Source organism: Giraffa tippelskirchi, chromosome 7, assembly GCF_054371585.1.
Source record: "Giraffa tippelskirchi isolate mGirTip1 chromosome 7, T2T-mGirTip1v1.2.pri, whole genome shotgun sequence".
NCBI classification, from domain to species: domain Eukaryota; kingdom Metazoa; phylum Chordata; class Mammalia; order Artiodactyla; family Giraffidae; genus Giraffa; species Giraffa tippelskirchi.
In genome coordinates, this window is record NC_137281.1 from 56,989,615 (window position 1) to 57,002,690 (window position 13,076).

Here is a 13,076-nt window from a genome sequence, read left to right on the forward strand (position 1 = left end):
TCTCATCTTAGCTTTCCACTGGCCTGGGATGGTGCTTATCAAGCCACCTCTAGTGAGGGACATTTTCTCTTCTGATCTACTGCAGACTGATAACTTTTATAAAATTCAGTAAAAATGAATGACAAAAACACTCAAGAAAGAAGGCATCTAAAACACAAGCCCACTGATCATATGCTTAAATGTTGCAGTGATGCCTTCTTGCTGTAACAGTTTCTAGGAGCTTACTCTCAATTTCTGTACTTATCTTGGGAACAAGTATTTCGCTGAAACAGTATGTTCCAGGGGGCACACTCTGAGCAACTTTGCTCCAAGGGGCTGCTGGGTAGGGCCAGCAGAGTAAAGTCAAAGGCTCAGGGCATCTTCTGTCAACACAGAAGCTAACTTAGATTAAGAACGCAAGTCTGTCACGATGACCGCTCTGTAATTTGACACAGTTACATGTACCCATCTGCTCAGCGTTTGGGTTCCAGAGTTGTGCTGTGTTTGTGAGGGAACCTTCAAAAAATTATTCTTGAGCCTCATTTGTAACAGACTTCGCTTGTGGAGAATTTTGACCCATTGATGGGATGTATTACTCAAGTTAAATAATGAATGACCTGTGTAATTCATTTCACTTAACTCTACATGATAAAAACGATAATGTTTAAGTTGGATACTATTTTTCTTTTAAGTCTACAGCTTTAATATCTGAAGAGAAGTGAGCCCTTTTCCAAGGCCACAACACAGTGAAAGAGGGGAAGCAAAAGGAGGAACTACAGAATATGCATTTTTTCCAATTCACCATATCAGGTAACTAAACACCAATTCTAGTGCACTGCTCCCAACACTCACAACTTTTGATTGTAGGGGAAGGAATACGTGTTGGTGTAATAATAATAAAAATAATAACAACAGTTCTAGTGACTACTATTCACACCAGGTGCTGTGTGCTTTATACGCATCATGTCATTTAATCTTCAACATTACTACTGTTATTCTCGTTTCAAACATGGAGAACATGAAGCACAAGAGGATAATCACCCAGGGAAGCATCCAACTGGTGAGCTGATACCAAAATCCACATTCTTCTCGGCGGCAGGATGGGTGGCGACCTTGCTGTTTGGCTCATGTTAAACAATTAACTTTGAGAAAGAGAAAAGCAGCCCCCAAGAGCTGGGGGCTAGTGGCCTGATACTCTCGGGGGCGGGGGGGGCCTGATAGGGGAGACGCTGGAGAGTGCCCAGAGCTCAGCCGCATAAACAAGCTCACAGAACATCAAGATCAGACAAAGTCACTCTGTTACTACAATGAAATGGGACCCAAAATCCCTTCAAAACTATTCTACAATCTGGTATAAGCACAGACAAAAGCAAGGCTACTGTGCAAACTACAAAAAATATCAAATCCTCTCCCAAACAACACGAATGACAACTGACTTTTGAAATCAATTACAAATTTAGCTTTATTTCATGCCTCCATTCTTCAAAATAAAATATACAAAGATACTTAACCACACAAATTCCCTCACCTCCTGGCAGCATTTAATCCCCACCAGTTTTCCATTTCCTTGCAACCTCTCTCCACATCAGCTAACATAATCCAAAATTCTATGACAAGTCGTCCTTAACACCTTTGTGATGAGACTCCCCATGGTTCTCTGGGTGAGGGTCCTCCCTGTTGCAATATGCAACAAATCCAACCTGTTTGACAGTAAGGGTGATCACTGTGGTCTCTGGGTGGAAACCACTGACAAATCCAGCTGGAAGAATAGAAGAATAAATGGAAAGGTTTGCAACTGCAGGTGGCAGGAGAAGGTGGGATTGTTTATAAGAACCTTCTCCCCTCTCCCCTTCTTCCCCTCCTCCTCCTCCTCTTCTCTCTCTCTTCTTCTGTCTCTCTCTCAGACACAAAACACACAGACATACAAAATACAAGAGGAAGAAAAAGGTTTCTCTCGGTTCCTCGTATATAATCTTCAGGGATCAGTCTTAAAACCACTACAGAAATATTATGACACTTTAGCTGCCGTCACTCTCTCATAAGATTATAAGAAGCATCCATGGAATAGGATGCGTAAAGCAGAAAAAAAAAAAAAAGTCTGCTGTATAGGTAGGTTCTTTGCAAAAGAGCAAAAGGCAGTTCTACAAAGGCCATTACTCAAGGAGCGACTAAAGGGTTTTGCCTGTTCCAAATAACTTTCAGTGCTCCGAAACTGTGCCAGACATTCCTACCCTCACTAACTATATCCACTAACCAGAATTAAAGGTCCATGACACCAGATAGCTCTTGCCAAGAAGAAAATATGGAGGTCATGGCTGTCAATTGTGTTAGGGGGAAGCAGGAATTTCAGGGAGCAATGAGGTTCTAATGTGAAAGACAGGAATATTTCATTAGTGAAAAGAAAGAACTTTAAAAATGACTTCTCCTGGGTTAGGCGAGTCAAGAGGGCAGCCCCTCCGTCGGGGCCACAAGAACCAGAAATCTCAGTAATGGAGACACGCAGAACCGTCATCTGCCAGGCCCTGCCCACGGGAGCAGGAAGATTGTTTTCAAGCCTGATTTGCACCTTTAGGCAAAAACAATAGCAGAAATGTAAAACTCATAGCAAAAATCTCAAATTTGATAGTAAAGAATTTGTTTTAACTAGGAAAAAAAAAACCATATTGTTTGTTAGATTCTTGATCGAATGATTTTTGCTCTGGCATGTATAAAGATGACAAAGGCTGACAACATTGTGCATCACAAGCAATTTTGTAGGGCTGCTAATATGTTTTATGATTTAGACTAATACAATATCTTTAATATTTCAAAAATGACATAAAGTGGCATAATATTTTTGAACCATTTCAAATAATGATTTGCAAAACTGTACATCACATTAAAAATTTAGCCTGATAATTCAAACACCTGCACAATTCCATTCTTCCTCAATACAACTTACATATTTATTCCATTGTAAAAGACATTAAAAACTTTGAGTTTTGAAAATATGTAAGATTAATAATTTATATCTCCAGTAGTAAAGAAAAACTGAGCCATCCTCATATAATAGAATGATTTAGTATAATGTGATACTAACCCACCAGGTCATCGATTCTCTTCAGAGTCATTATGATACATGCTGACAACTGATTTAATTATCAAACACTGTACCTGTGAAAGTCTTCTCTATGAGAGAAACAAATGGTCCACACACCCAGACCATTTAAAGAGTCCACTTTCAAATGCAAAATGCACTTTTCTTGCTGAAACTAGCAAAAATTAATATTTTAAAAGAAACTAGAAAGATGGGAATGGGGGATTTGGTGTATAAAGTCCTACTTTATTATCTGAAGTGTAACAATTTTACTATATTAACATTCATATTTTGTCAAGGATCCTTATTATTAGCTATGGGCACTAAGTCATATGATGTCATAATAGTAAGATTGTACGCAGATTTAAACATTAATTTTTAAAATCATTCTAGGTGGTCTAGATAGAGTTACACCTAGTAGTTTATTAAATTTGCAAGCCTGTAAAGTGTTTAGAAATGAACTAGCTTCATGGGGCTCTGTACAATAACTGCACTGAAGCAGCTTCTCTAAGATGCTGAAAATTAGGCCATGAATACAACCACCCCAGAGGATGTCAAATACATCAGAATAAACTACACATTAATGGCAAGCTTAAATTTTAAGGCCCTCATTTTAGGGAGCATATTAATTATTAATATGACCCTGATTAATTTATTTCCTTTTGTCAAGCCTGCAAATCTACCACAATTTGAGTATTACATTAAAAAGTCACAGCACAGTACTTCTTAGAAATTATAATTGATATTGAAATTTCAGTTCCCACATTCAAACTACTGTGGTATATGAACAACAAAAAAGAAACACGAAGACCCAGCATATTCATTTGTATACTACTTGTTTCTTATATTTGGTTTCCAACTATATTTTACTTTTTTTCCTCTCCCGCTCATATTCTATTAATCTTGGTCATAGTTAATATAGATGAGTAGTACAGTGGCATCTTTAAATTGTTTTTAAAGATCATTTATTAAACCGATATAGCAATTTACCCCAATGTGACCTCTAGTTGTTTGGCTTGGGTATTATTCCATATATATGAAAATTTGATGGAGATCCTTTGTCAAGAACTATATAATTTTAATGAAGAGACAAAAATATCCCTCACCCAAAGCACTGACCTAAATTAGGCATTAATTTTCCAGACACTCATAGAGTCTCCTTAATTATATTACTTCTAACCATTAAAATGGTACAGTATTGCCTAGAAGCACAGAGAATTCCATTTGGTTCCCAAGTGAGGAACTTCACATAAATCTTTTCCCCAAATATATGCAATGCCACACAGATTACAGCAGCAAGCAAAGTTAATCTGACTAAATAATATAGAGATACCGATCTCAAAAAGACCCCTCCCCATCTCTTGAAGACCAGATAAGACTTATAACTGTGTTACACAAAGACTCATCTTCCATTGAAGACACCCAGCAAACTTGGGATCCGTTTCAAGTCTTTCATATTTTTCTCAAAATGCATTTCCTCAGGATACATTGATTTATCTGTAGTGGGCAAGAGGGTCATGGAAGGAAATTTCTATTCCCCTACAACTATCATTTTGGTTAATAAGAACTGCTAGTGCTGAAGCCATATTTAAAAGAAAATTGGAATCCAGTTCCTCTAAGGAAGAGATGATCTTATTAACTCAAGTATTCATTTGTTAAACAAATATTAATTTGGGGTTTAAGCATAAAATTTTACGGAGAAGGGACAGAGAGATAATGAAATCTTTCAAACCCATATGCTTTGCCTGCAGGAATACACTTATTACCTGCTGTGATGTCACTGGGTAATTTTCCTGGATGGTAGAGATGCAGCTTAAGTTTTCCATCATTAAGAAAGAGGAGGAGACCCCCTGAAACCAGTTGAAGCTCCATGAATAACAGAAGCCCAGCCTTATTCCAGGTTCGAAATTGAAAAGTGGCAGAAATCTCATCCTCCCCGAAAGAGCCCGGCAGTGCCAAGTAACTCCTGGGGCTCAGAAAAGTCACAGGCACAGACTGCAGTTGTGAGCAAGAAAACGACACATTTCCCTGAGAAGAAAGGAAAAGGGAAAGCTTTAAGAATGACACATCACATTAGTAATAGAATCTGAACTATCTAATTACCCCTGATTTACAACAACATGGAAAACTGCTACCAACACGGATATGGAATCCTTGCCATATATCTTAAATGTTCTTCAAATCCAGTGATACACAGTCAGGCAAATCTCTCCCTGGGCTTTATGGATGAAACTGTTTTCCTCCCATTTCTCAAATTTCACAAAGGCATCTAACTCAATGCAATTGAATTCAATCAAAACTTATTTAAAACAATTCTTTATTTATGTTTTACTTGGTTTTCCCTTCCTACTTTCGCTGCCTTTGGCTTCAAAGCCACTCCATAACATAACCAATATTAATGAGCTACTGGTTCCCTTTCCATATTCTTTCATAATTTTCTGTTACCATTGACATATACAAATATAGATTAATATATATACACATATATGTGCATATACATATTTAAGGTATGTGTTCAGTTATATGTATATTCACATACACCTAAATATATATTTGGAATGCATATACCAACACACTAGACATTATTTGTTTTATAAAAATGAGAGCCATGTTTTATGCTGTTTACTGTACCATGATTTTATCATTAACAAATACCTTATGGAAATCCCTTTGAGTTATCTGGTGAAAGCCTAATTCCTACATTTATTGATTAGGCAATATTCTACTATGTGAATGGTTAAATTTTCAGTCAATTGTTTTCTTATCAAGAGGTTTTCCCAGTGGCTCAGTGGTAAAGAATCTGCCTGCAAAGCAGGAGATGTAGGTTTGATCCCTGGGTTGGGAAGATCCCCTGGAGAAGGGAACAGCTACCCACTCCAATATTCTTGCCTGGAGAATTCCAGGGCAGAGGAGCCTGGTGAATTACAGTCCATCAGATTGCAAAGAATTGGGACATGACTGAGCAACTGACACTTTCACTTCCACTAGTATGGTGTCACTTTGTTTCAAAGTTTTGCCTCGCTCAACAAAGCATGAATAAGCTTCTCTATGTGATGGTATTTTCAGTTCTTCAGAAGACAGTTCTAAATATAGAGCTAGTGTATCTACATATTTTAACAAATATTTCGAGTTTCTTTCTTGAACTTCAAAAAAAGTTAAATTCTCCACATTTCCAATGGTAGTACACAAAGACACACTTTTCCCCACATCCTTGGCAGCAATAGGTATTACATTTCTTTTAAATTAAATTTGCATAAGCTCAAGGACAAAATGCCCACGTGATGTATCATTGTTATTTGTCTTGCATTTAACTAATAAAGAACCTGAGCCTTTTTCATGGGTTTGTTGCTCTTTGGCCTCACTTTCATCAGAAGGGTTTGTTCATACCCTCTGCCTATTTTTCCTTTTTTTTTTTAGTTTTAACATTGCACGATACAATGTACAATGTACTACTTACATTCCTATTTTGTTTTGTTTTGTTTTTTTATAAATTTATTTATTTTAGTTGGGGGCTAATTACTTTACAATATTGTAATAGTTTTTGCCATACATTGACATGAATCAGCCCTGGGTTTACATGTGTTCCCCTTCCTGGACCCCCCACCCACCTCCCTCCTCATCCCATCCCTCTGGGTCATCCCGTTGCCCCGGCCCTGAGCTCTTGTCTCATGCATCGAACATGGAATGATGTTGTTTCACATATGATAATATACATGTTTCAATGCTATTCTCCGAGAACGTCCCACCCTCACCTTCTCCCTCAGAGTCCATAAAATTGTTCTATGCATCTGTGTCTCTTATTTTGTCTCGCATATAGGGTTATCGTTACCATCTTTCAAATTCCATATATATGCATTAGTATACTGTATTGTTGTTTTTCTACATTCTTATTTTGAACCAATTTTTTTCTTATCATTATGCTCTTGTCATCAGATTTACATGTATTATTTCTTATCTAATGGTTTTTAAATAGATCTTCAAGATACATTAGAATTGCATGAATTTTCATTAAAATATTGTACATGAAATATTATTTTGCTGTTAGCACTAAATACATATTTAAGGATTAAGAAAAAATGTTAAGGTCTGAACTATTTAGAAATAATTAGCATGTTCCTTAACAGGCTTCAGAAATCAAGATAAATGTTTTATTTTTCCTGAAAATAACCTTCAACAAACCTTCTAAATATAGATTTGAAAAGTCAATGAAATCACTTTATTTAGAACAATACAAGCTGGAATTAAACTACTGGTCTAGGTTAAACAAAAACATTTGGCTATATTGTGATTCTGTTAAAAGTGAACTAGCTTTCACTGCAGATAAATATCTTGTCCCAGTGAATGAAACATCAAAAGCTGAAGAGTGAAATATACTGACCCATAATGTAAAGGCAATTATAAGACTAGCAAACCTGGTAAAAATGGAAACATTTACCAGCTGTATTTGGACAGCTGTCTGCCAGCTACTCTGCAAGCAGCAAATCCTCTTGGCAATGAAGAGCCGGTGTTAGCTACAGGAGCAGCTTCTGAAAACTCATTTTGCAATGAAACACTCACATCTATCCCTCTACAGTAGTTTTATTTTCCATCTAAATTCTTTTCCCTTTTATAAAAAAAAAATAAACTATTTAAAAAATCTTGCTGGATGGTGTGCTCATATAAACACTACCAATTCACATAGAGAATTAAAAATAAAATACTTTATAAGCAATAAATAATCCCGTGATGCACTCTGGGTTTTGCTGACACAAAATGAGCTTTATTATATATTTTGAATTTTGGACAATTAAAGAAATGTATTCAAATGGTTGGATGTGTCTGCTTTTCTATCAGCAAGCGGGTTAAGCTGGAAACCACGTTTCCCAGAATCTCTTTTCTTGTCTGGGTCCAGTTAAAAGTTAGCCAAAGAGGGAGCCGACGAGACACCTGAGTCGGCAGTGAAAGGCTGGCCACTTTCTCCAAAAGGTTTTCTGTGTGTGATGCAGTCCAGGGAAGGATGATGACAGAGGGGCTGGCTGGTAACTATCCCAGCATGTCCTGCCTCTTTCACTCTGCTCCATCTCTTCTTCCAGACAGCTGACCTCCACTTTCCAGCGCCTCCAGCTGTTAAGATCCAAGTCCTAAAACAGACCCCTTGTCCCTAAACCCACAGTGGTGCTGCTTCTCTGACTGCACCCTGACCAATACAGCTGTAATGAAATTCCACCACATTTCCATAGAATTAGAACATCATGCAGCCTGACCAGCCCTGCTCTTGGCAGATGCAATCTTATAAGAGCCTGTTAGTTTCTTTCATTAGTTATGAATGACCGTGGCAAAATACAAATTTTTCAACCGCTTCTCTAATATACGTGCATGTTATCTGATTCCAAGAAACCAGTAGTCTGCTTCAGAGAGTAAGTCAGGGAGTATCTTATTAAGGAAATTACAGAGCAAAAGAAATTAGTCTCCTGGGACCAATAATATCACAACAAAATAAAATGATCAGTTGTACCAAGAAAAGAACCTGCTTTACTTCATATAAAAATAAAATAATCATGACCTGTGAATTTTAAATGTTTTTGCATAGAATTAATCCCGTACATGCATATTGCCAAGCTGAGAACCGAGAATTTTTCTTTTTTAAAGAACAAGAGTAAGGTCTAAAATATCATGTCAAGTGGGAATTCAAAATGAAGCATTTTTTTTTTGTGGGGGAAAGCCACACAGCTTTCCTTTTTTGTTCACATGAAGACTCTCTTACCATAATGATCATCTGTGGGTCCTGTCGCTTGGCCAAATCAATGATGTCCACTCCATTGTAAAAGAGATTTTCTAAACACCCATGAAAGTGTTTATGGGGGAATGACACTGATTTTCCAGGTGCTGGAATCCCTCCAAAGCTGATCTTAGAAAGAAAAATGGCATCAATAATATTGTTTAGTGATTTTCTGATAATCTGCTTAAATAATTATGATTAGCAACTATAGCTGTAATCATCACAGATAGACCAATTTTTCAGTACTCTACACTGCCATATTGTTAATTTCAAATGGAGATTTAAAAAATTAAGATGCAGATTTTAAAATAAGTTTACATGCATTCAGTTTTCTTTATAATAGAGCTTTATTATTCTTACAAGTTGCTAATCAAACCTGATTTTAATATTTATTGGTTGTTAAAGAAAAATACATCTTTATTTCCATAGTGACTGGCTTTAACAATGTAACCGATTATAATGACATTTTATTTTATATACATTTCTGGAATATATTGATTTTTCTGCATTTGAATTGGTTATTGATGAATCAGTTAACCTATTAGTTGCTACATTCTTTCCCTAAATCTGCACTGTTCAGGAGTGCTCTTTGCCCCCCCACCTCCAAAATCATGCAACAGAGTCTACATTTACTTGTGGGAATGAGATCTCTTCGGGGAGATTTCCTGCATACACACTGCAGGCAAAAAAGATGACATTTCTTTATAAAGATAAATTAACATGCAGAGAGAAAAATTAAGCCTCAGTACTATAGGCACAAAATTCACTACTTGAGTGAGGTTACCTAGAGGAACACTTCCTCAGGACTTTGACTGACTGGGTTTTCTAGAGCGTACTGCCTTCCGTGTGACCTCACCACCTAGACATCACGAAGTCTGCATTAATCGAAACGTAACCATCACACCTCATAATCAAGATGCAGGTAAGTGAACTCGCCCTGGGCGTGGAATTGATGCCTGTGCTCATCCACTGTGAAGTTGACCTGTGTGCCCAAGCGCTGGATGAGCACGGAATGCCAGTGCTGGTCGTCCAGCAGGCTGCCCAGGGTGAGCCTGATCGGGGCCTGAGCCGAGGGCGGCTTCGCTTCACCTTAGAGGAGAGAGAAAAATAACAGAACCATGATTCCCAGCTTAAAAAAAGAGAAAAGCATTCTTTTGTGGGGACCAGAGTCTCTCATGATAAATGCAATCTCCTTCCATGCACCCCAGCCAAAACATTAGTCTGAATTTTCCTCAACTTTGAATGCAATATCCTCTCAACCTTGTTGTCATTTCTTCCACTGTTAATTCTCTTTATTAGTATTACCCATCATCACATGTTCATTTTCGATGAAAATTTCATCTTTCCTACAACCTTTTTATTTTTACTACCTGAGTATTTTTCAGTGACCCATCCCTTTCATCACGATGTTTGAAAATGACTAAGTGGGTCTATCAGCACTGTGTGAGAAACAGCAAATGAGGGGCCTGAACAGTTTGCAAATTAGGGGCCATTTTTACATGAAAGTGCAATATCGGCATATATATATATATATATATATATACCCTTGAATGTGGAAATAAGGTACCTTAATTGATAAAAAAAGATGAGCTATAAAAGCATAAAGTTACTAAGGTGATAGCTAAATGACCAGATTTTCAAGCACTTTACCCAAAGAGTTTTACCTGAATTAATAAGTAAAAAGAGCTTTCCTCTTCTTAATTCCAGCGTGATGTGATCTCCATTTTGCCCTTCCCGGTGGAGCAGAATCCCATCACTCTTCATGGTTTTAAATTTCAAAGAAATTACATCCTTTATCGGGCTCAGAGATTTTTGATCAAATCTGTAGAGAAGGCAACTTTTTCCATCAAGATCAACCACCTCTGATCCTAGACAAAGATATTAAAAGTTGTTCTAAGGATAAATATGCTTTTCATTAAAGTATTTGAAAACTACATCTATGAGAGGATTGTACATATACCCATACATGTATAGTTCAGCTCCAAGTCAATCATAATAATGGAAAATAAAACCACCAGATGTCTAATTCCTTTCTGATACCTGGGATTGATTCCATTTCAGGCTTTACTCACCTATTTACAAAATTCATGATCTAGAAATACATTTTGAAATGTATGCCTAATTTCTCTTATATTATTAAAGACTGTTTCCTAACCCATAAAAACATCAGGGAAAAGGTTATAATTAATACCCATAAAACCACTTTGCATATTTCATGATCAACATTTTCAATGACTTTCTTAAAATGCTGGAGTTAAATGGTTTTTTAGCTTCTGAAAAAGTAGAAATCTTTTTCTACTTTTGAAATCTCAAAATTCTTTCATATGTGCCATATATAAAAGAGATTCACATATCAATACATACATATACATCAGACTCATCAAATGCCACCTCAAATATGTATTAAACCGACCTTTGTGTTATATTTTATTATTTTTGTGGCTAAGTAATAGTATTTAAGAGCAATGCTATTTTCTGTCTTCTCAAGGACGTTGTTGGAAAGATATTCACTTAATGACATTATAAGGGCTGTTTTGCCGTGTTTGTGTCATAACTTTGACATTGACAGGTTTTTTCAGCTTTCTGACAGTGTCTTATCTACTCATTGTCAAGATCACTTTTATTCAGTTCATCTGAAAAAAGACGTCATGTTATACCAGTAACATAACAGTACATCTGTCAAAATCAGTTGCACCCTGAGCAAGAGACACAAAAAAGAGCTGATAATACTCAGAAAGCCTAGCAGCATTTCCTACATTTCACAAATCAAACATTTTTTTTAAAAAAGCAATTACCCTTGAGAGTGCATTTATGTAATAAATGAAGGGGTTAGGGAAGCCCAATAAAATAGGAAGCTATTTTTCAACTGGTTAGGTGACTCCTCCCAGTCAACAGAATGACATTATAGTTTACTCATCTTGTTTCATTCGACAAAATTATTACATCAACTTGTATGCTCAAATATGCATTTCATTCAGATTATCCATCATATTTAATGTGAACCATTTATATTCACCACCACCCAAAATTTTTTTTCAACTGTTTTATGCAGCTATCTTTTGGAAATTCAGAGATTTGATTTTTCCACATCTTGTTAATGTGCTTATAAAGAATTCATTCACCAAGTGTACATGAATAAACACTGCATTCTGTAGAAAGAATAATGTTAACCGAACAATTATTCCTTGTTATAGAGCTGAATGAATGTGCATGACACAAACATAGCTCTGTGTCAAATACAAATAATGTGCTCTATGATTATTAGATTATAATCAATTAAGAAAAATTCCAATAAGACAGACCTTAAATGCTGACACATTTGGAGCAATGCAGTTATCTCTGAGTTAATGCTTCGCTTAAAGGCAACCATCATTATAATGATTTTATTTCAGATAAAGTCTATCTTTGGAATTAGCTACCAAGAGATTTTTTTTCTTTTTCCCCAATGAAGGACTAGCCTGGGATACTTCAGCCTTCTATTTCTTTTTTCCTCTCTTCTTCATTATAGTTATTACATTATAATGGTCATATTAGCCTTTCATTACACCAAAAGCTTTGTGCCAGGAATATGTCCATCAGCAAAATGGGATAGGGAGAAACATATTAGACTACTGATGTCTAAGGCAACGGTATACTGTTTCATCCGTTAAATGGAAGCCACTTGCCATTTTCTCTTGCTCTGACCTATTATGTTCTTACTTCACAGGTGTCACACTATGTAATTGGACCCATTCATTAAATAAACATGTATTTAGGCCATCTAGTTTGAGGCCCTGTGATGGATGCTGCAATAAAAAAATGGATCAACACCAACATGGCCCTTGTCCTCATGGAACTTACATTCAGTGAAGATGGACAAGTAGCCTGTAAAAAATTAAATTCATAAACCATTACAGACTGTCAGAGGCATTCTGATCAGGATTAAAAGAAGCCTGGGGTCACTTTAGTTAAGGTAGTTGACGAAGCTCAGGTCTGAGGTCTAGAAACCTGAGGCTAAAGCAGAGGGTAATCAATAATCTTCTTACTCTTGCCAGACTTCAAGTCCTAAACTTGTCCCCATAAAATAGAATTACTTCTATTATGTTTAATTTTAAGATGGCTAGACATTCTCCCAACGCAGTCTTTCCTTCACTGTCTTCAAAGGAAGCTCTGAGGTTGCTGAGAAACCCCAGTGGCAGTCGGTGACTCAGCTCTCAGAAGGAGAATGTGGGAGGGAGGCAGCTACCCTTAAAGGGGGGCCTGAGAGCCAGGAGGTGGCGAAGC

The 13,076-nt window shown here is 36.8% G+C and overlaps 1 protein-coding gene across 11 annotated transcripts in view; it reads right to left on the reverse strand.

The window, feature by feature from the left end:
- The window catches only part of CNTNAP4 (contactin associated protein family member 4), a 269,244-nt gene that overhangs the window by 97,983 nt on the left and 158,185 nt on the right, over positions 1–13,076 (reverse strand). For 9 of the 11 annotated variants that reach the window (XM_081508573.1, XM_081508581.1, XM_081508577.1 and 6 more), the window contains 4 exons: positions 10,478–10,681; positions 9,718–9,902; positions 8,799–8,942; positions 4,822–5,083 (listed from right to left, as the gene is read on the reverse strand). In XM_081508573.1, coding sequence (XP_081364699.1) covers positions 4,822–5,083; positions 8,799–8,942; positions 9,718–9,902; positions 10,478–10,681 — 795 coding nt within the window. The remainder of the gene's footprint in view (positions 1–4,821; positions 5,084–8,798; positions 8,943–9,717; positions 9,903–10,477; positions 10,682–13,076) is intronic. The other 2 variants (XM_081508582.1, XM_081508575.1) reach the window with 2 other exon arrangements.